Raw genomic sequence first — 24,538 nt, 5'->3', positions numbered from 1 at the left:
CAAAATGGAAAGAAGAAAAAAAAGACCGGATGGCTGCCAAGCTAAGTAAGTAATAATAATTACCGACATTTTTCTGTATGACATAATAATTTGTAATCATAAATGATAAGAGTGGGACTAAGCTATCAGAAGTTATGGTTCAAATAAGCCTCTAATTAATATATGAATTTAAGAGTCACTGGCAAAGCTTAAATTGGCCACATTCATATGTCTTACTCAGTCCCTGCCGACCAATTTCACAATCACATGCACATATTGTTGAGATATATAGTCCCACATTGGTTGTATGAGTAACTAATGTGGAGTTTATAAGGCCTTGGGCACTCCCACCCTTTGAGCTAGCTTTTGGGGTGGTGTATCCCAAGGTTCTTTACATGGTACGCCCCCCACTTTCTCTTGTGGAGTTTCTTAGCACAGGTAGGCTGGGCCTGTTGCATTGTCCACTCTTCAAGCCCAATGGGCTCTTGTGTGAGGGGGCGTGTTGAGATATATAGTCTCACATTGGTTGTATGAGCAACTAATGTGGAGTTTATAAGGCCTTGGGCACTCCCACCCTTTGAGCTAGTTGTGTGAGGGGGCGTGTTGAGATATATAGTCCCACATTGGTTGTATGAGCAACTAATGTGGAGTTTATAGTGCCTTGGGCACTCCCACCCTTTGAGCTAGCTTTTGGGGTGGTGTATCCCAAAGTTCTTTACACATGTAGTCGTATAGCATGCCATATTTCCATATGTTTCAAAACGTTTGTCATTAGTTAACCCGGCGGTATCGAACTCAACCGTGAGTTTCAAAATGAACTATGTAGCCATCTTATACAATCAATTTTACGTACCATGCAGAGAGGAGAAGAAAAGAGAGCAACAAAATCTATGTATTGTATTCGTATTTGGTGAAAAACTGAGTGAAAAAAATGTTTAACATTTTGTACGGATAATAATATTATTGTTGGGTATGATCACTCATACTTCATATATTAATGGGAGTCTTTGTTGGTAAGGTCGGCAAAAGACAATTGAAGTTTCGCTTCGAGGTGAGCGGCGGGGGTCCGATGGAGCCACCCTGGCGGGGTACAAGGGGCAGCACCCTCGGACCTGTTGAGGTCTGGTACTATTGTGGGAGACTTATTGTAATTTTATTTTTTTTAATAGTTTGTACTTGAGCCCAGCTGTTGTTAGTATTTTCTAAATCCTATTTATATTTTCTTGTAAACCGAGTGACTTGTAACAAGTGACGGTAATGTGAATCTAGTACAGATAAACTGGACGTGTCAATTTCTCTTTGCATTTTTCGATTTGTATCTCTCGATTTCCAACAATTATTTTGATTCTTTTTGGGGTTTTGTCATTGGCTTTACCCTTCTTCTTCTTTTTATACCATTATTTCAAAAGTTTTAATTGATGTAGTTTCAGTTCCAAAAAAAGTTCAAACCATATCATATATATAGTCAGTCACTAAGCGTAAAAATTTAACTGGAAAAAAAAAAAACAAAGCCGAAAAATGAAATGAAAATATTTTTTTTTATTTCATTTGGTTATAAACATGCTAAATACAAATATTCTATATGCAATAATTTCCCTTGAAGTGGATGAAAAAGTTAAAAATTATTTTTTTATGGGTAAAGTATTTCTCTAATCACTGGAGATAGATAAATTATCTTCCACTGACCCCCAAAACTACATCTTTTTGAATTAATTAAGGATATTTTTATAATTTTATTTATCTTTTTATCATATGAATTTTACCGAAACACTATTCATTAATTCCTCTAAAATTATGCAAATACCTTTCATTGATTCAAAATGACGTAATTTTAGAAGTGACTGAAGATAATTTATTTTCGATGACTGAAGAAATACTTTACCTATATATATATATATATTATCAATCAATTCATCAATTACTTAATTAATTCGATTTGAGTGAGGTAGAACAAAGTCATTCCACGAGGGAGATGCATTGCCAATTAGAGATATCACATGACTTCTGCTTTTATTATAGAAAAAGCGCCTCCTCATTCTAATTTTTTCCCCAATAACGGGTTGAGAAATTTGTTTTATGCAAGAAGCTGGCTCACTATTTTAAAGTTTGATGCATTGCCTACCTGCAATGTTCTCATAGTTATTTTCTTATAATTAATTTCTTTCCCGCATGAAGCACAAAGTTCTTATCGTTATGGATGAAACAATATTACAATTATATTATATTACATTATATATATTTTGACCCAGGTGTGATATATATAGTTCAAAGATCTCCCTACTATAATGCTTTTACAAGAATTAAATTTTTGACCTTAGGATTCTATTCACCACTTTTAACCGCTTCGACGGACACAATTAGGTCAACATTTAATTTTCAATTATAGGCTAATCAATTTTTATAGATTTTTTTATTAGAAGAATATTTTCACATATTCAATTAGATTAAGTCCCTCATTAAATGATATTGAGTACTTTAATTTAATTATTTAAAAATTAACAAAACCAAATCTGTCCTAAAATAATATATTATTTCATGACAATAAAAATTATGATCTAAAGTGTTCTACTCAGTCAGAAAACTGATGAGTTAATGTGTCAACCGAACTAAGGTATTGGTATAAGAGGTATTATAACTCAAAGGTAATCGATCTAGAGTATACAATAAAAAATATATATGAAGGTGGTGATTTTGAGAATGTTAAATGATTAGAGAAGGCGAGAAAAAGTGTTATATGTGTAAATGACTAAGGTCTTGTAACGGGAAAAAACATGAGATGTGATTGTGTAATATTGTGGAAGGGATGACGTGGTGTGAGTGGATGATTATGTAGGTGTGCGTGTGCTCTAGGGAATTGTATATTTTGTGATGAGAGGTAGTTATTTTGTGAGGGTAAGGAAAGATTTTATGACAGAAACGTGTTGGATTTTAGTGGGAAATGAACCATGTGAATGACCAATGATTCAGTTTAAAATGGTGATTTTTTAATAATAACTTAATTTATTTAATACGACGAATATATTGAACATGCTTTGGTTAATTTAATCTCATGCTTTGGTTATGCGAAATTATTATCCGTCTCCATCGAACGGAACGGACCAATCTCTAAATGAAACCTGTCAGTTCTGAAATATTTATTTGGAGAATAAAAAAAATTTATTGTGGACCCCGTAAGTGATGTACATTTTTTTTAAAAATAAAAATAAAATATTTTGCATATAATAATAATATATCTCATACAAAAAAAATATTGTGGACAAGGTAGGCCACGAATAAGATTGAGTTAGGGAAAAACGACACCATGTCAGTTGTCACCAACTGTCTTTGAATCTATGGTTGGAACGCTATGCTTTGTCTTAACATGTATGTTTTGAGAATAATACCACTTTAATTATTGCATTTAAGTGCCTAACAAATATCTACATTTAAGAATATATTTATAGTACTTTAAAATAATACTCATAATGGTTTAAATATAATTTACATCTTATTATATACTATTTTATATTTGATCCAATGACATGTATTATTATATGTTATCGTGGGTGATGTTTTTAAAATACTTTCAGTATTACGTAATATTTTTCCTTTGAAGGTCGTGCATTTCTCAAACCACTCAATGTGGACAATATTGTGTTTTCAACAACCAGGATTTTTTTTAAAGATTTAAAGTCTCTATCTTCTATATATATATATATATATAGAAGAAAGTTATACGTACAATTTTTTTTTTTTTACAATCTCTTACAACCATATATCATAACTGTTGATTTCCGCCAATCAACGGTTGTCACTTATTATGAATTAATAATTAATTAATGAATTTAATTTGCGAAAATCATAACCGTTGATTGGCGAAAATCAATGGTTATGATATATGGTTGTAAGAAGTTGTATAAAAAAAGTTGAAACTATAACTTCTTATATATATATATATATATCTGTCTGTGTGTGTGGAGTCTATTTTTTTTCTCTCTTCTCTTCATGTGACCTCATATAAGCCTCATATACTTATATATATATATATATATATATATATATATATATATATATATAAAAGATAATTTTATCTCCTATAATATAAAAAGCATCAAATCCTTTTTTTTAATTAGTCACGATGTTCAAAATTTCAACAGACTATAATTAATAGTAATTTATAATTGTGTAAAATCATAATTTAAAATGAAATTAGTTATATTTTTTACCATTGAGAAAAATATTTATCCTTTTAAAGAAAAGGAGCGTTATACTTACAACCTAAAAGTTTTATAACCTCTTATAATTTATTTTTTTATCGTTGATTTTCGTCAATCTAATGATAATGATTTATCGGATCACATTTATTATAAATTTAATAAATAAGTTGTAAGAGGTTGTAAAATTTTTAAGTTGTAAATATAACGCACCTCTTTAAAGAACGGTCATTTTTAGGAATGTAAATAGGCTAGGTTAGACTAGACTAGACTTTGACTTAAATAGGCCAGTCCTGTGTAACAAATATTAGATCTGGCCTGGCCTGTTATACTATGTAGATCCCAAATTACAAATCTGGTTTGACCTATATTTAAAAAATAAAAGCTTTGGCCTTGGCTTTTTAGCCTATTTAAGCCTATTAAACATTCAACAATTAAAAGAATAACTAAAATAATATTATTTTATTATTCAAAATTATTAAAATAATAATTTTATTTAATTTATTTAAATTAAATAATATAATGTAGGCCAACCTATAGGCTTATGAGCCCAACATGTACAAAAAAAGCCTATGACCTATTTTCTAAATATATTTTTTTAAAAACCTAGGTACATTCTATTTAACTATTTATAATAGGTCAAGTCTGGCCTAATATAGACTAGGTCGTAGGCCCTTGTAGGTCGGCTTAACCCATTTATACCCTTAGTCATTTTAGCTAAAAGTAATATTTTTATTTAAAATTTAAATTAAAAAAACCTCTCACTCTCTTCCGCGTAATTTTCATTTTCTATTTGTTTCTTTCACGTTATTTAAAAAGATAAATATTAATTCCTTTAACATTTTAATTTACTAATATTAAAAAAAATTATTGTAAATTAGTTGACCTAGCTTTCAATTTTTTTTGTCAATGGACTTGTCTCTTTTTTTTCGCTTTTAATTAGGTATTTTTTGAATCATTGTTTCTATAAATTATTTTTAAAATGGACTGATTCAATTTTAAGAGTTTTAAATGAACTATGAATGTCTTAAATATAATCTCACATATATCTATATATAAGTAAGCTATATGATATATCTGTAATAAGCTTATAATTCTTAATAATCTTCCTTTTGAACGGAGGTCATCTCCTCCTCCGTTCTCCGGCAACCACACTTTCTCATCACTGTTTCTGATTCTCTGGTACTATACTCTCTGCTTTCTCCCTTTGTGTCTATGGATGTCAACGTCATCTTCAATAATGTGTCTCACAATTTGTAATCTCACAATCTTTCTTATCTTCAGCTTTCAATCTCTTCTTTAACTGTTCGTGTATTGATATTTGTTCCTTCTGGATTCAAAGCGACGAACTAATCCTTATTATCGTATCTAAGCATGATTTCTCAATTGTTTGGGAACTTTGATGAGATAATATATATGCTTGTTTTAAGAGTTTGGAATGCCAAGTATTCTTTAACTATGCAATAATGTAAGGACTAAGAAGCTTCATTTGTTTAGGATTTTTGTTATTATTAGTCTTCTCTTGTTCTTTAGGATTCCTCAACCAACTACCTCTGTCTTGTGTACTATATTGCTTTATTTGCTTCTTCTTCTTCTTTTTAATGTTAAATAGACCAAATGTTCCCATCATGAGAAGTATTGTGACTTTTTCTTTCTAATTTGTTATCCTTCAGTGAGATTTTGTGTTACTATTTCTTTTAGTTATGGTGTCTATTTAATTGCTTTCTGTTCTCTAAATTAAGACTATGATTGTATGTTGTGATCTCCCAATGATTATTATTTTTATTTCTTTTGGTAATTTGTGGCTTGCCAAATTTAGTGAAGAAAATATTGTGTTTAGTCAACTTGCTTTAGAACAAAACTTGTTTCTTTATATACTTTTAGTAAGTTCTTGGATTCTTGGCATTCTGTGTTTCTTCCCCTCTCTTTTTAATGGAAAAAATAGAACACATATATACTCTTTCTTGAGTAATAAGTAATAACATATGACTGACCCCTCTTCTCCAGTCTCAGGATAAAGAGTTTCAAGGGTGAATCTCTTGGTAAGAATGAATCCCTATATGCAAACCTTCTTCTCTTGTAGCTGTTGAGAATTCGGGATACTTAAACTTCTTTAAGCAATTCTTCCTTTTGGTAATTATGCATGTCTGGCCCTGTGGCCACAGTTGATTATTTGGTTGGAGGAGCACTTTCTTGTGCAGAGAGAACAAAATCTCTTGATGTCATTTATGGATCAGACCATCTATCTATATTGACAAATGGTGGAGCTGTTCATTCCTCGGAAATTGATGGCTTTAGTGTTGGAGAAATCTTGCTTTCTAATGGAGAATCATATTCTGGGACCCTATTTGGAAATATTCCGGAGGGCCAGGGAACGTACGTCTGGTCTGATAGTTGCATGTATGAGGGTGAGTGGAGAAGGGGGATGAGAAATGGGAATGGAAAAATAAGATGGCCTTCTGGAGCGGTGTATGAGGGGGAATTCTCTGGTGGCTATATCCATGGTACAGGAACATATATTGGTTCTGATAATTTGACCTATAAAGGTAGGTGGCGATTGAATCTTAAACATGGTTTGGGTTATCAGGTTTATCCTAATGGAGATATCTTTGAAGGCTCTTGGATGCAAGGAACACCAGAGGGGCCTGGAAAGTATACTTGGGCCAATGGAAATGGATATTTAGGGAATATGAAAGGTGGGAAAATGTCAGGAAAAGGAACTCTCACCTGGATAAATGGAGACTCATATGAGGGAAGCTGGTTAAATGGCATGATACATGGGTTTGGAGCTTATACATGGAGTGATGGAGGCTGCTATGTTGGGACTTGGACATGCGGTCTAAAAGATGGCAAAGGAACCTTTTATCCAAAAGGCAGCCATCTTCCATCTGTACAAGAAATCTACCTCAATGCCATGAGAAAAAGAGGGTTATTGCCAGATTTGAGAAAGCAGAACCAGGTGAGAGATGTCAAGGTTGGTGCAAACCAGAGAGTAAGTCGTGTTTCATCTGATAAACTTGCAAATGAGAACCTGTTAAATCTGGAACAGTCTAGTAGAAGAAATGTTTCTCTTGAAAGGCGTTGGAGTCTTGAGGTATCTATTGAGAAAGTGATCGGGCATGATTCAACATTGGGTTTAACAGAATCTGTACCTGGAAGCAGAGATAAAGAGATTAATCCAAAGATCCCAATTTTGGAACGAGAGTACATGCAAGGTGTATTAATAAGTGAGCTAGTGTTAAATAATGACATGTTTTCATCAATGTCTAGAAGGGCAAGACGACTTCAAAAAAAGCTTGTTAAAGAGATTAAAAGACCTGGTGAAGTAATCATTAAAGGTCACAGGAGTTATGATCTGATGCTCAGTTTGCAGCTTGGAATAAGGTAAATGGATCTATTTTGACTTGAAGCACAAACAAGCTGCTTGAGTTGTTATCATTTGTTATAATGCTATTTTATTTTTTCTATGAGAGTATATGCATGCTTCTATATTTATTCTAATGAACATGCTAACATTTCAAGATGAATTCATGTTGGAAGGTACTAAAAAAGTCATAAAATCACAACTAGGATTTTGATATGGTTGATGGTTTTATTCATTAATCATATTAAAGGTCATGTTCCTTTTCCCTTATAGGAAATTTATTTTCTTGTTCCTATGGACCAAAAGTAGAGATTAAAGAACTGAGGTATACGGCTCCAATAGAGATCTGGGATTCACATGACAACTGTAAGATATTTCAGCTTCATTCAACAAAAATTTGCCTCTCGCTTGTGTTCCACAATTCTTACAGTGGATCTTAGATAGCTTATCTTGTTTTCTTACTCAAATTTGGAGATTAGGGTGTCATGAGGTCACCATGAACTATGAATTTAAGGCACAAAATCCACCTAAATTTAGAAGCTAAAATGCTGTTCAGGAGTATCCATATTTGCTATTGCATGGATTTCCTTAATAATGTAAACACGTTCTTCAAAATGGTTAGGTATACTGTGGGCAAGATTACGCCCATACAGAGGCGAGAAGTTCGGGCATCAGATTTTGGTTCCAAAGCAAGCTTTTGGATGAATTTTCCTAAAGAAGGTTCTCAATTGACACCTCCTCATCAATCAGAGGATTTTAAATGGAAAGATTACTGCCCAATGTTGTTCAGGTTAGTAGTTAACGTTCATTTTAGTATTATTTGTTTCTTTCATGTGGCCTTTGTATCATTCGTATTTTGACTAGGCGTGCATATAAATCTATCCTAGTTTTTTAAAGTAGCTCTGTTGGTAGAATTAAGTGGTTGTTACTGGTTTATTGTATGCTGAAAACTACAAGATATGTATATAATATTCATTGCTCCAGCACCTGCTACAATAAATCACTCGTGTTGGAAATGTCGTGATTAATCACACACAGTCAAAAGGAAACCAAGAAAAGAAAAAGAGACATGGTTTTACCATGTTTCACCTAGTGTAGGGCTATGTCGTCCAACAATGTGTTTTTACTAAATTCACCTCACAACCTTAACCCTTAGCCGTAGTAGCTATTTATTGGCCTAAACCCAAACTATCAGATGGCCCCAAGAAAATCATGTGTCTCGAATCTTGCATAATGAATCCTATGCACATCCATGCCAAATTATTACAATGCCTTGATATCATGAATAGAAGCATGAAATAATTCTTCACTCCCAACCCTTAATCGTGTGATTGTTAATTAAACCAAGTGGATTAGATGTTAAATCCTTGCTTCAACTTCAGAATATTTTGAATTGTTCTGTTGAGGTCTAAAGTTTCATTAGGCTGCAATTTTAATCTGAGCATATCACCAGTTGTTGGGTTGTGCTTTGACTTGTATAGGATATCTGAAGTTGACAATTTTTTTATCTGTATAAGATCATAATGCATTCTTATTCTTCATGAATATGAACGAAAAGGGGGGGGGGGGGGGGGGGGGGACCGAAAAGTACTTGTTAATTATGGAAGTTTACCTTCCATGCTTGACAATTATGTACGTATATATGATAATGGGCAGTTGTTACAGTTCATCTCTCTCTTTCTTCTCTTTCTTCCTTTCTTTTTTCATATGTTTGTTGGATATGACATTCTAAAGACTTATTTCAGAAATTTAAGAGAGCTGTTCAAGATTGATGCTGCTGATTACATGATTTCCATTTGTGGAAACGATGCTCTGCGAGAACTATCTTCTCCAGGGAAAAGTGGTTGTGTCTTTTTCCTGTCTCAGGACGATCGTTTCATGATCAAGACACTGCGAAGATCTGAAGTCAAGGTGCGTTCACATACATGTTTCATGTAGGACCAATAGAAAGTGGAAGGTGAACCTTCATGGGCATTCTGCGTCAAATAACATTATGTATTTTAATAACATTTGTCATGTTTGAGGTCAATCTCTCCTTTCTTATATCCTAAGCAGATCCTATATTGTACTCACAACAAATTGAAGCTAACAATTTATTTATAGAAATTCAGGATGGAATTTCAGCAATAAAGGAAAGAGAGAAAGTTTAATTTTGATAAGTTCTCTCAATAAATTATGAACCAAAAGCTACTTACAATCCTGAAGCACTTTCCACCAGTGACATTTCTGTCCTTTAATATTAGACTGAGTAGGTTTTCTAATACTGACTGGTAATGATCGAGTCCTGATCCATGTCATGGATTGACAATTTATTATAAGTGTAAAGAACCTTGGGATACACCACTCCAAAAACTAGCTCAAAGGGTGGGAGTGTCCAAGACCTTATAAACTCCACATTAGTTGCACATACAACCACCAATGTGGGACTATATATCTCAACACGACCCCTCACACGAGAGCCCTTTGGACTTGAAGCGTGGACAATGCAACAGGCCCAGCCTACCTGTGCTAAGAAACTCCACAAGAGAAAGTGGGGGACGGCGAGGCTCTGATACCATGTAAAAAACCTTGGGATAAAGTATGAGACCCAACGTCATGCTCCCCCTTAAAGGCAACTTCTGCGGAAGTCTTTTTTCTTTAAGTAATGGAGTCACACTAGCCTTCTGCGGAGGCCTTGAAACATCACCATCTCTAAATACCCGGCCCAGCCAAACCTTTGGCTTTGATACCACTGTTGGGAATGGTATGGGGGAGCCCAAAACCCATTGCAAGGGATACATCCATGGGCCAAGCGATAAATCACAATAAGTGGGCCGACACCACATTTTAACCCAAAACCTTAAGGCTTTGGGTTCATGGGTCCTTTCACTTATATACTCTTCACTTAGCTCATTACCAACCAATGTGGGACTCATCACACTTGAATATCGATACCATGTAAAGAACCTTGGGATACACCACCCCAAAAGCTAGCTCAAAGGGTGGGAGTGCTCAAGACCTTATAAACTCCACATTAGTTGCACATACAACCAATGTGAGACTATATATCTCAACACGTCCCCTCACACGAGAACCCATTGGGCTTGAAGAGTGGACAATGCAACAGGCCCAACCTACCTGTGCTAAGAAACGCCACAAGAGAAAGTGGGGGGCGGCGAGGCTCTGATACCACTGTTGGGAATGGTATGGGGGAGCCCAAAACCCATTGCAAGGGATACATCCATGGGCCAAGCGATAAATCACAATAAGTGGGCCAACACCACAATAAGCTTGCCCTTAAAGCTTCATCCAGACCAGTAAGCTGCCATAGCCTTATAAGACTTAATAGTATATATGAAGCCATGGACTTATAATGCACAATCTCTAGTTGGTATGCCAAAGCTTGCAATTAAACAGATTGAGAACCTGTCCTCCCCCCTTTGTGTAAAATAGCTTTCATAATCTCAACATAATAATTTTTTTCATTTAAAGTTCACAGGTTCCATGACAAATTCTAATCATCTGTTTAGATTTCATATATCGTGCTTGGATAGTTTATATAACTAAATTATAAACATAATCTAAATCATCCATCATGCTTATGTACAAATGGCGACTTTCCTTAAAATGATTTTTTGTGTGTTAGATGAACAAAGGTTACCATAGAAGCAGGGAGGCCAAAATAATTTTTTGTCAATGTGCGGATTTTGCAGTGATATTTTTGGTTGAAGAGGAATGCATACATTTTTCAAAGGCATCTCTTTGCCCCTAGATTTTCTCTTGTATGAATTTTTTTTTTTACAGTTTCTCTGCCTCTCTGATGGCTGTTTTGAGGGAGTTCCCATTCTTGTGTAAAGAGGACAGGAAATTTTGCTGCATTATTTGATTATATATATATATATATATTTATGGGTAAAGATCATTTTATACCAGTGTGATCAAAATTAATGGCCAAAATTTGGTGTAAATTTTTTTATTCTTACACTGGTATAAGAATAACCTACCCCTCTCTCTCTCTATATATATATATATGTATATATATATAGGTTTAACATTTCTGCTTTTGCTACAGGAATATTGTTTTGTGCCACACCCACATAAAAGTGGGGTAGAAAAAATATTTTTGTAACAAAAGAAAAAAATATTTTTTTCATATATTATATTGCACGTTGTTTTCTCTTTTTAGTGTAAGAGGATGTCTGATCCTCCCCTTAACTGTGCTTTCCCTCCTTTATCTCTGAAAAAACATTTTCCAATCCACCAAAAGAAAAAGGAAATTCAGCTATTAGCCATTACTTACCGAAGCCACTTGCCGTATTAATGTTTAGAAATGATATCTTAGTATTTACCTGTTATTTTCTACTTGCTTTTCAGTATGAAATGCAAATTCCATTGACCAAAATTTGACATGTAGGTGCTTCTAAGAATGCTTCCAGACTATCATCATCATGTAAAGTCATATGAAAATACACTCATCACAAAATTTTTTGGCCTGCACAGGATTAAACCTTCAAGTGGTCAAAAGGTAATGTGCATATTGCCATACAGCATTCATTTTCTGTATCAATTAAGGATGGCATGATATGCACCTTATCTGAAAATTATGTACGGAGATTATCATAAAGTAAATTCACCACATCAAATATTTGATTCTATCATAACTTGCGTCCTTCATACAAAAATGACTTAAAAATATACATTTCCACAAATAGGAGGATAATATTTGTATATAATTTTCTGTCTTGCAGTTTCGCTTTGTTGTAATGGGAAATATGTTCTGCACAGAATTAAGGATCCATCGGAGATTTGATTTAAAAGGTTCATCCCTTGGACGGTCATCAGACAAGATAGAAATTGATGAGAATACCACGCTTAAAGATTTGGATCTGAACTACTGCTTCTACTTGGAACCGTCTTGGCGTGAGTCCTTATTAAAGTGAGTGGTAGTTACAAAGGAATGAATCTTCTTTAATCTGGCATTTGGCTTTAAGTGATAAAAGAAGAAATTTTATTAAAAGGAATATGAAGAAAAGGGAGATAAGATATTATTCTTAGACAAAGTAACAAAGAACAGAAAAGCAAATTGAAGCAAATGTGTATATTTTTTGTTTAGCATATCAGGGTTTGTGAAGTATGCAGCAGAACCCTTAGAACATTTTTCGGTACTGTATGCTATGAATATGTAAATATTGGTGGGGTGATAATCTCCCCCCCACCCACAACAACAAAAAAAGTTCTTATTAAAAATAGTAAATGCTAATGTTTGTTTTAATGCTTAAATATAGTAAATTCATAATATCTCAAGCTTGCAGCCTGCTTAAATGTAAGTCCTATTTCTCTAATGCGCTGCAAAAATTGTATATTTCCTCTTACTCATACTTTTGTGCAGGCAGATCCAAATAGACAGCAAGTTTTTGGAAGCACAGCACATTATGGATTACAGCCTTCTTCTAGGTGTCCATTATCGAGCTCCCCGGCAATCGCATCCTCTCTTGTCATACAACCAAAGTGTGGATGGGTTAGCAATGCTTGCAGAGGAAGGTGGGTACCAAATCCTACCTGGTAAAATAAATAATTTGTAGTTGGCCGGTAGGTGATTGATGCTTTTTTTCTGGCAAGTATTTATAATTAAATTGACATTCCTTTGGTTAATAGTCTGTGTAAAGAACCTTGAGGTCACCACTCCAAAAGCTAGCTCAAAGGGGGGAGTGCCCAAGACCTTATAAACTCTACATTAGTTGCACATACAACCAATGTGAGACTATATATCTCAACACGCCCCCTCACACAAGAGCCCATTGGGCTTGAAGAGTGGACAAAGCAACAGGCCCAACCTACCTGTGCTAAGAAACGCCACAAGAGAAAGTGGGGGGCGGCGAGGCTCTGATACCATGTAAAGAACCAATTCAACCGAAAAGCTTAAGCTATTGGATGAGGCTACATTAATGGTTTTATATATCTCAACACGCCCCCTCACACGAGAGCCCACTGGACTTGAAGGGTGGACAATGCACAGGCCCACCTACCTATGCGAAGAAAGAAATTCCACTTGAAAGAAAGTGGGGGCGGTGAGGATCGAACCCGGTACACCGAGGCTCTAAGATTGTGGACAAAACAAGTAGAACCAAAGATGTGAGGAGTGAGTGGGTACAAAGGTTGATGGGGAAACAACACAGAATGTGGTACCTGATTATGAAGTACGGAGGGAGGCATCCGATTAATGAGATAACAAGCTGTGAGGACAGCATCGCCCCAATACTAGAATGGGATATGACCATGTAACAAAAGTGTCCGAGTAGTCTCAATTAGGTGACGGTTCTTGCGTTCAGCAACCCTATTTTGTTGAGGGGTGTGTGAACATGATGTCTGGTGAAGGATGTCGTGAGATGCAAAGAAGGTTTGAAACTGATGAGACAAATATTCACGAGCATTATCACTTCAAAAAATGCAAATCGAAACACCAAATTGAGTAAGGATTTCATTAAAGAACTTGTTAAAAATAGAAAACAATTTAGACCGATTTTTCATTAAAAATAGCCAAGTACATCGAGAATAATCATCAATGAAAGTTACAAAATATTTGTACCCCATAGTGGAAACAGTTTGACTAGAACCCCAAATATCTGAATGAACTAAAGCAAAAGGAGACGAAGACCGACGACTGACACGATCGGGAAACGAACTACGAGTGTGCTTCCCTAACTGACACGACTCACAAGACAAACTAGATAAATTTGAGAAACGTGGGACCATCTTCTGGAGCTTAGCTAGATTTGGATGACCCAACTGAGCGTGGATAGTAAGCGGAGAATCCACAACAGAGCACACTGGAACAGAAGTTGAAAGCTGATAAAGGCCATTGGACTCAGATCCGACGCCAAGTGTCCTCCTCGAGCTCCGATCCTGCTAAATGACAGACTCTTTAGTGAAAGAAATAATAACTTGAAAAAGGTATTCTGATATATTATAGAATTGTAAATAATCTGTACAAAGGGTTCTCTATTTATAGAGAATACTTGACCTAATTTTGACCTAATGGGCTTGGCCCAATACAACAAATAAATGACTAAATAATAACTAAATAATTATTATTTACAACACTCCCCCTCAAGCTGAGGAATAGATATTTATCATTCTCAGCTTGCTAGTAAGCTCTTGAAATCTGTCTGAAGAAAGTCCCTTTGTCAATACATCAGCTAATTGACGCCCAGTGGGAATGTATGGAGTGGTAATCAACCCGCTATCAAGTTTGTCTTTGATGAAATGGCGGTCGACCTCAATATGTTTAGTCCGATCATGTTGAACTGGATTATGAGCTATACAAATAGCGGACTTATTATCACATAGCAGCTTCATAGGTCCCTCACATTTTATTTTGAGGTCATCAGTACAATTTTTAGCCACAGTAACTCACAAATGCCTTGAGCCATAGCTCGAAATTCAGCTTTTGCACTTGATCTGGCAACCACATCTTGTTTCTTACTTCTTCATGTCACCAAGTTACCACAAAGAAACATACAATAACCAGTGGTAGAACAACGGTCAGTCACAGATCCAGCATAATCAGCATCAGTGTAGACTTCTAAAGAGAGATGGCCATCACGCCGGAATAATAATCCTTTACCAGGAGTAACTTTAAGATACTAAAGAATTCTCTCCACTGCCTGCATGTGTTTCTCCTTTGGATTGTGCATAAACTGACTGACAACACTAACAGCATAAGCTAGGTCTGGTCTAGTATGAGCCAAATATATCAATTTCCCAACTAGCCGTTGATATTGTCCTTTATCAACTGGAGGACTCTCCTCTTCATAGCCTATCCTGTGATTCTGCTCAATAGGAGTATTAGAGGGTTTACACCCGAGCTTTCCTGCTTCCTTGAGAAGATCAAGAACATATTTCCTCTGGCTGATAAAAATTTCTTTTTTTGAATGAGCTACTTCTATCCCTAGGAAATATCTCAGTTTCCCAAGGTCTTTAATTTCAAACTCAGATGCTAGTCTTGCTTGCAGAATATGTCTCTCCACAAAATCATCACCTGTGATAATAATATCATCAACATATACAAGGAGCACAGTGAGCTTCCCATCTTGGGAGTGCTTAAAGAAAAGAGTGTGATCTCCTTGACTTTGTTTGTATCCTAAAGTCATCATAACCTTAGTAAATCTTCCAAACCAGGCACGAGGTGACTGCTTCAATCCATACAAGGCCTTTTTTAATCTACAAACTTTATTTTCTCCATTCACAGAATCAAAACCAGGAGGGATTTCCATGTAGACTTCTTCTTCTAACTCACCATTAAGGAAAGCATTCTTCACATCAAATTGATTTATATCCCAATTGTAATGAGCAGCAAGGGATAACAAGACTCTCACCGTATTCATCTTTGCAACTGGAGCAAAGGTTTCTTCATAATCAATGCCATAGGTCTGAGTGTAACCCTTGGCGACTAATCGAGCCTTGTATCTCTCAAGAGTGCTATCAGAATTATGCTTTAGGGCATAAACCCATCTGCACCCTACTGCTTTCTTTCCATTGGGTCTATCAATAACCTCCCATGTTTTATTTTTCTCCAATGCATTCATTTCCTCTTGCATGGCTTGAGCCCAATTCTCATCTTTCAATGCTTCATGTACTGATTTTGGGATTGAAATAGAATCCAGTGCTGAAACAAAGCTTTTGTGCTGCACAGAAAGATTAGTAGAAGAAACAAAATGGGAGATAGGATATTGAGTACAAGATCTTTTCCCTTTTCTTAGGGCAATAGGTAAGTTATCAGAAGCAGAAGCAATGGGTAAGTCATCAGAGGTATCAGAAGAAATAGGCAAATCATGAGAGGCAATAATATTAGAATCAGAAACAGGAAATTCAGGACTTATCAGTGGTTCAGACGATTGGGGTTGCTGGTGAGACAATATGGGTTGTTTCCTCCTCTGATATACCAATTCAGGTGTCAAAATCTTTCGTATCTCAGGTGTATTTGAAGGTTCTGACACACCAGGAGCAGACACACTAGGAAGAGGTGTAGGAGTAGACAAGGACGATCCAGACTCAAAGAAGGAAGGGGATGAGTCTTCTGAAGAACTGTTCTCCCCCTGAAGATGAAGACCCAGGAAATAAGATTCAGATTCTTGAAAGGTGACATCCATAGAAACAAAAAAATTTCGACTTGGTGGATGATAACACTTGTACCCTTTTTTATAAGGGGTATAACCAAGGAAGACACACTTAAGAGCCCTAGGATCCAACTTACTCCGATGTTGTTTATGAACATGGACAAAGGCAACACAGCCAAACACTCTTGGTGGAAGGCTCTGCAATATGGGAACAGAAGGAAAGAAGGAAGTCATGGAATGAATAGGACTGATATTGTTAAGGACCCGTGAAGGTAAACGGTTGATCAAAAAGGTTGCAGCAAACACGGCTTCTCCCCAATAAGAACTAGGAACAGATGTCTGGAAAAGTAGTGCTCTAGCAACTTCAAGGAGGTGACGATTTTTCCTTTCAGCAACCCCGTTTTGTTGAGGGGTATCAACACATGTGAGCTCATGAATCATACCTCTGGCTGAAATGAATTTTGACAGGCGTTGGTTGACGTACTCAGTACCATTATCAGATCTTAGTCTTTTAATACACTTACCAAACTGAGTCTTAACCATGTGATGAAACCGAATAAATATCTCTGGTACTTCAGACTTGTCTTTCATCAAGTATATCCATGTTACCTGAGTACAATCGTCAATAAAAAAACAAACCACCTTGCACCTGAAACACTATGCACTTTAGAAGGGCCCCAAACATCAGAATGGATAAGAGAAAAAGGTTCGCTGCTTTTAATAGTGCTAGAAGGAAATGACACTCTGGTGTTTTGCAAATTCACAAACATCACAATGAAAGGTCTCAACCGACTGATTGAGAAACAGAGAAGGGAACATAGACTTCAATAGACTAAATGGTGGATGTCCCAGACGCTTGTGATGGAGCCAAATCATAGACTCTGCAGTAGAAGGATGACGTGTCATTAATAACTGATTTTTGCTATCATTTATAGCATGTTTTGGAAGGAGATGATACAACCCATTCTGTTCATTAGCCACTCCAATTGTCTTCTTCGTGGTAAGATCCTGAATAACACAATGAGAAGGAAAAAATGTGATAGAACAATTCAAATCAGTTGTAAGTTTTTGAGTGGAGATAAGATTAGTAGAAAGCTGAGGAACATAAAGAACATTCTTAAGAAACAAGGAAGGTTGAATTTGAATGTTACCAGAACCAATAACTGATTTATGGGATCCATCAGCTACAGATATAGTATGACTACCAACAGTAGGATGCTAAGAACAAAACAACTCAATACGACAAGCCATATGATCAGTTGCACCAGAATCCAAAATCCATGAGGTTTTAAAATCAGTGCAAGAAGCAAGAAGAGATGTAGAACATGTGTTCTTACCAGATAAGATCAAAGAACGGTCATATGGCTTACACATATTATCAATAGCAGGTTTAAGCTGATCTATGGAGAGGAGACAAAAAACAAGCAGGAAAAGTTTTTTTTTTTTTGTGTGAACAGTACCGCGTGAACAGTACCCGATGAACAGTACCGCGTGAACAGTGCCGCGTTTTTTTTTTTTTTTTTTTGAGCTGTTTCAGTCGTCTGATGAAAAAGAAACCTCCGTAGAATGATAGATCTAAGAAAACGGAGTGAAACAGAGGTCCAAAAGGTCCCCGAAATTTATTTTTTTTCCGGCGGCGGCTTTGTGGCGGCGAGAGGCAAATAGGGTTGGTTTTTAAAGATGGTGATTTGCGAAAGCAGAACCCTCAGACTCGAGAACTCTGATACCAACTTGAAAAAGGTATTCTGATATATTATAGAATTGTAAATAATCTGTACAAAGGATTCTCTATTTATAGAGAATACTTGACCTAATTTTGACCTAATGGGCTTGGCCCAATACAACAAATAAATGACTAAATAATAACTAAATAATTATTATTTACAACATAATACAGTCAAGGGATTGAGTCAAGCGACTAATGGAAATAAGGTTGAAAGGAGAATGAGGAACATAAAGCACATTCTCAATAGGAATAGAAGGAAAAAGGAGAACAGTGCCAATCCCTTGGGACTGAACCAGTGACCCATTAGCCATAGTGATATTGGGCAGGGGACCAGACGTACAGAGAGAGGTAAATAAAGACTTATTACCAGAAATACGGTCAGATGCACCAGAATCGAGAATCCATGGACCAAGAGAGGGCAAGTGAGAAACATCAGCAAAGGAATTACCCGTGTATGTACCAGAGGCAGTGGTACCAGGAGGACGCTTCCCTTCATACCATTGCAAGAAGTCAGTGAGAACAGACGGAGGTGGCTGTGATCCAGCAATCAAGGCAGAGTCCGAGGCAGGAACAGTAGTCTGAGCAAAATGAGCATGAAGAACGTGTTGCGTTGCTCAAGTTCTTTAGTAGGATCTGTAGCAGGCGGCAACAGTTCATTGAAATCATGAAGGAGGCCCTGAACTTTTCCCAAGTAAGCAGACATAGAGACATCAAGTTGTTGAGCAGCAATAGTAGTGATCAAAGTTTGACAAACCCCATAGAGTCGCTGAGTGTCATTGGTATAAAGTGACTTGGCCTGACGCCAAACAGACTCACAAGTGACGTGAGCACGAAAAATCTGCTTCAAGGACGAGTGGATGGTAGACTTGATGATGCTATATAACTGAGCATCAACCTTTTTCCAATCCGTACATCTACCGAGATGGACTCAGCCTTAGTAATGAGATGGTCAGTGTAGTCCTGTCCATCAAGCCAAAGTCGGAGATCAGAAGCCCAAGAATTATAATTGGAGCCATCCAACTTGTCGACGTGCAGCGGAACATTAACATAATTAGAAAAAACAGGCGGGTCAGCCTTTTGAGAACCCTTGGATGCATCGTGGGGTGACAAATCAGCCATAGATCACCTGAAACAAAAACGAACAGCAACCAAAAGCAAAGAAACACGCGTGAATAGTGACCAGCAAGGGAAAGAGACACTGTCGGAAGCCGAAACGAAGTCAGAACAAAAAAGTGAGGACAGATCCAGGTGCGCAAAGAGAAGACGAGTTGAACCGTGGTGGTCGGAGGTCCAGCCGGAGCTGCACGCGCCGCTGCAATGAAGCGGACGACAGCAGCTTCCTCCCGCGCGTGTGGGCGCGTGGCTGAGGTGTTGGAGATGGGTGTTGGACAGACAGGACTGCCTTGTTGTGGCGGTCAGATCGATGGGAGTTTCGCCGGAAAAGTCGTCGGAGTCGGTGGTCAACGACGGTCAACGGTGGCGGGCGGCGGTCAACGGTGGTTTTGGACAGCGGCAGTGCTCAGACAAGGTCGGAAACAAAATAGGGAAGCCGGAAACTGACAGATGTGACGGTTTCCGGAAAAAAAAAATATATATATATATTACTCAGCGGACAATGGTCCACCGAAAAACCGCGGATTAGGATTTCTCTTGTTAGGCTCTAGATACCATGTAAAGAACCTTGAAGTCACCACCTCAAAAGCTAGTTCAAAGGGTGGGAGTGTCAAGACCTTATAAACTCTACATTAGTTGCACATACAACCAATGTAGACTATACATCTCAGCAGTCTGCATACATCAAAGCATGAAAACTCGTAACTTGAATGCATCAATCTCATGCCCCTCCCCCCCAACTCTTGATGTATGAGCAGTATTTCTGAAATCTATGAGCAGTAGTTCTGAAAACATGTTTTTTTTTTTTTTTTTTTTTGAAAAAGAACCTAGTTTGTCTGAATATGCAAATAATTGAGACTGTAGACTATCGGTTTTAGTAGACTGTGCTTAAAGCTTTTTTAGAAGTCGTTATTATGAGCCATTTTAGAGGGTCTTATAGTTTATCTGGAATTTTGTCCATCATTATGCATTCAGATTTTATTTTTTCTAATTTGTAGTAATTCTCATATTACCTGAATCTGTTCTCTTGTCTATGACTTATATTCTTACTTTTTCAAGTTGAATTATAAACATGAACTGATTAATTTAAAAACTTCGATAACATGACTTGATAGACCCTCTGGAGGATGAAGTATCCAACTATCCACAAGGCCTTGTTCTGGTTCCTCGAGGAGCAGATGACAATAGTGTTGTTGTGGGTCCACACATGAGGGGTAGCCGGTTGCGAGCTTCTTCTGCTGGTGATGAGGAGGTGGATCTACTTCTACCTGGTACAGCAAGGTGTAGTTTCTTGATGATTTTGATGATCTTATTAATTCTTTGAACTTCATCATAGTGCTCATGCTATCCTATTAGTATGTCCGATCGGTGCATTTCATTTGGCAGAAAAATTGCATTTTAAAATTCATAATCACTTATATGTTCATGTGCATTCCTGTATTAATTCAACCTAATTCTTGTTAAACCCTCCGAATGTTATGTGTGGAAACTGGAAATGTTTTTGAAAGGACGGGGGGAAGTGACCCATTACTTTCAAGTTGGGAAGAAAGAGAATATATGATGTGCTTTGCCACAAAATGAAGCATTGCAATGGTTAACCTTTCCTGTTCACTTGGTGACTGCAATCTTGATGAATCATAAAATTCCATCATATTCATTGCACATGGTTGCATTTCAATTTTCTTTAAAAGAGCTTAATGGTAGAATGATGACTCCCAGATTATTTCTACATGCTAGACTGGAGCCATCCATATGAAGACCATATATTTAATAATTCAGGCATTTCATTCAGGATCTTAATGTTTAAAATTGTTCCTTTACACAACAATTGCAGCCTGAGGATTTTTTTTCTTTCTTTACCACATGTTAAGCAGACTCCAAATCCAGCTAGGTGTGAACATGCCATCAAGGGCAGAGCAGATTCCAGGAAAACAAGAAAAGCAAGTGTTCCATGAGGTGTACGATGTCGTACTGTACCTGGGTATCATTGACATATTGCAAGACTACAACATGACCAAGAAGATCGAACATGCTTATAAATCTCGTCAGTTTGATTCGTTGTCTATCTCAGCTGTGGACCCTGGGTTCTATTCTCATCGCTTCCTGGAATTTATTCAGAAAGTGTTTCCACCAAATGCAATGGCAGGTTAAAGTTATAGGATTAAATTTAGCCTGTTAGTTTGTTCAGAAAGGGTGAACATTGCCACCTTTTATGCTTGCTCCAGAAGTTCTATTTAGTAGGTGGCCACATGGGCACCTTGGTAATAGTAGGAATCAAGTGTCATCTGGTATTGTAAATAATCTTAGATAAATTACACAAATATATGCTTTGAATTTATAATCATTAGGTGGATGATATGGGTTTATTATCTCTTATTGAGGCCAAATGTTTTTCAAGCCTGAGTTTTTCCACCCTTTACTTACATTCTTCCCATCACATCTAAAATTGATTTTTGGCTACAATTTATCTGCAAAAGCTAAAGCAACTTAATACGATATGGAAATAGGTTACGAATTACGATAGGCTATGGTTTGTCCAAATAGGCTTAAACTTGTTTTGCGAAGCAAGGGTATGAGCCCACTTTATTATTTTTAATAGAGCTTTTTGGGTTTGACCAAGTCTATTTGTGAAAAGCATAAGGCAAAGCTAATTTAAAAACTTATATTACGTGAAGATATTTAAAATCTTCAAATAATCCCCTTAATATAGACATTTTCAAGGTATTAATGCATCATTTTTTTCATTTAATTTTTTTTTTAAATTAAAAGAATTATTACTGTTATTTTTGCCTTCACTACTCTTCCTTCACAAGCATAATTTATGTGCGTTAATGACTTATTACTGTTATTAAACAGCTTGAGTGAATCCCTTATAAATTAAAAACTAAAGAAATTATGAATTTTCTGAGACAATAATAGTAATCATAATAATTGTTCCATATCACTACCATTGTTTTACCTTAAAAGCAAGTTGGAGGGAGCGTCTTTGCCCTCGCAAATAAGGAAAATATTTTCCGTATTACCGTAGTCCCAAAAACTTAGGGGATTACTTATTAAAATTGATAAAAGTAATTCACTAAATTAATTTATTTTATTTATCCTTCTATAATTAATGTAACACGAGTTTATTTTTTTTTCTTTCTATTTTTAATAAAAAAATAGATACTCTCACTGGCAATTGAGTAGCGCACTAGGCCAAATTACAGAGTGTGGGGCCAAGTAATTGCCCACGTAATTTTGTAAAGTGTGGCAAAGCATGCATTCATAGCTGCCAAGATCATTGCGCATGAAATAAGGATCTTTGGTCAGATCAACGGTCTTCAGGGCCAGACGCCGAATAGATAAAACAAGTGATTTCATGTTCTAATGTTAACGTTGATAAACCAGAAGACATAAAGAATATGTAATAAATAATCCCATTCTCATGTAGTAATAAAACTATAGAAGAGACTAGAGAGGAGGATTGGGGCGAATAAATGCATAGCAATATTAGGCAACTCATACAATCATATACCGACGATGGACATAATAACACAGCCATCAAAACATGGGGTATCACTTAATAAATAGAATTTTTGCCACGAGACTTTTCTAGTTGTAGCAAGCTGTAGTGGACCATCATTATGAGCTTCCATTGCCTTTTCTTAAAAACTACAATAAATAAATAAATAAAACTAACAATGGAAGTTTCCAGTGGAATGAATTTTGGTGCTACTGTTCTACCAAAAATTCAGTCATCCCATCAATGGAAACTTATGTGAGCCAAAATTCTCTTTTCTCTGCCAAATTTTTTCTCTCTCCTTTAATATGTAATATTCTCATTGGTAGGATGCACTGAATCTAGATGTAACAGATGCACCTAAGATTTATTCCCCTCAGTGATGATTCCTTCGAAATTACTTACATAAATTTAATAGTTAATCACATCATTAATTATTGATTATTATTATTATAGTTAATCAATAATTAATTACAATTATCTATTATAATCAATTATGTAATTGACATAACTTGCCTAATTTGAGTGAACTAAGTTTATGCAAGTATTTGTGTATGCCTAAAGGATTATAAAGCACCAATAGGTATAGTTGAATTGGCAACATAGACTGAATATGTGGAGAGAAAACCTGGTTAAGTGCTCGTTAGGATGAGTTTTTATTCTTAAAAAAGTTGTTTTTTTAAAAATAAAAGTCTTTTTGAGAATTTTTAGATGTTTGGATAACAACTTTTTAAAAAAGCAAAATTTAAAATAAAAGTTAAAATGATGCTATTTTTTTAGCTAGTAGTTGGTTGCTTTTGAAAAAAGCAGAAATTAAAAGATAATATATATATGGTTTTAATATTTTTAAAGTGGATGTACATAAGTTATCTATATTCGCTCCTAAAACGACGTCGTTTTGAGTTGAAAATTTAAAAAATTATAATGAAAAATACTATTATAATCTTGAAATAAATTATAATTACAAAAATACCTGGATTTTCGCCTCAAAACGACGTCGTTTTGGTCTCAATGTAGATAAGTTATTTACATTGACTGTAGAAAAAGCGAACTCTATATATTATATTTTTTTTTTTGGAAAAAAGATAATATAAATTTTTGAAATACAATTTTAACCTCATCCTATCATACCTATTTTATCTCTCCTTATCCCACGATCAATCGATCATGCTATTTTATCTCTCCTTTATTGTAATTTTATATATAAAAGTGCTTTTTTTATTTTAACATCCAAACAACTTTTTTATGTAAAAGTGATTTTCAGATCATACATCTAAACGTAAAATAACTTTACCTCTTAAAAAAAGTTTTTTTAAAAAAAGCAATGCATAAAAGTCATTTTTTTAAAAGCTCATCCAAACAGGCCCAATACATCTTTAGAAAAAGGCAAAGAACTTTAACTATGACTAAGTCCCAACTCGAGATTAGTCACATAATTAGTTCAAAGAATTAATTCTTGTAAGAATACCGGAGGCTAATTAGTGTCGATATACTAAATAAATAACACTTTTTTTTTGGTAATTAATAACACTTTTTTTATATATAAAGTCTCACAAATTTAATACATTA

General features: G+C 35.7%; 1 protein-coding gene across 3 annotated transcripts; it reads left to right on the top strand.

Moving 5' to 3' along the window:
* The first annotated feature begins 5,240 nt into the window (after window positions 1–5,240).
* On the top strand, window positions 5,241–21,848 carry LOC133291494 (phosphatidylinositol 4-phosphate 5-kinase 9-like). Of its 3 annotated transcripts, XM_061489761.1 has the most exons (10): window positions 5,247–5,428; window positions 6,180–6,214; window positions 6,338–7,556; window positions 8,159–8,326; window positions 9,282–9,447; window positions 11,930–12,040; window positions 12,264–12,451; window positions 12,905–13,056; window positions 20,586–20,751; window positions 21,345–21,848. In XM_061489761.1, the coding sequence occupies exons 1-10, from the start codon at window positions 5,388–5,390 to the stop codon at window positions 21,619–21,621; spliced, it is 2,523 nt and encodes an 840-aa protein (XP_061345745.1). In that variant the 5' UTR covers window positions 5,247–5,387; the 3' UTR covers window positions 21,622–21,848. The 3 variants fall into 3 exon arrangements, with proteins under 3 accessions (XP_061345746.1, XP_061345745.1, XP_061345747.1); XM_061489762.1 differs by having other exon boundaries at window positions 5,241–5,354; window positions 6,180–7,556; XM_061489763.1 differs by having other exon boundaries at window positions 5,324–5,428; window positions 6,180–7,556.
* Window positions 21,849–24,538: the final 2,690 nt, after the last annotated feature.

Source organism: Gastrolobium bilobum, unplaced genomic scaffold (assembly GCF_033153095.1).
Source record: "Gastrolobium bilobum isolate Gb01-03AN ecotype WA unplaced genomic scaffold, APGP_CSIRO_Gbil_v1 utg3161, whole genome shotgun sequence".
Taxonomy (NCBI): Eukaryota; Viridiplantae; Streptophyta; class Magnoliopsida; order Fabales; family Fabaceae; genus Gastrolobium; species Gastrolobium bilobum.
This window is presented reverse-complemented; position numbering and strand designations above follow the sequence as displayed.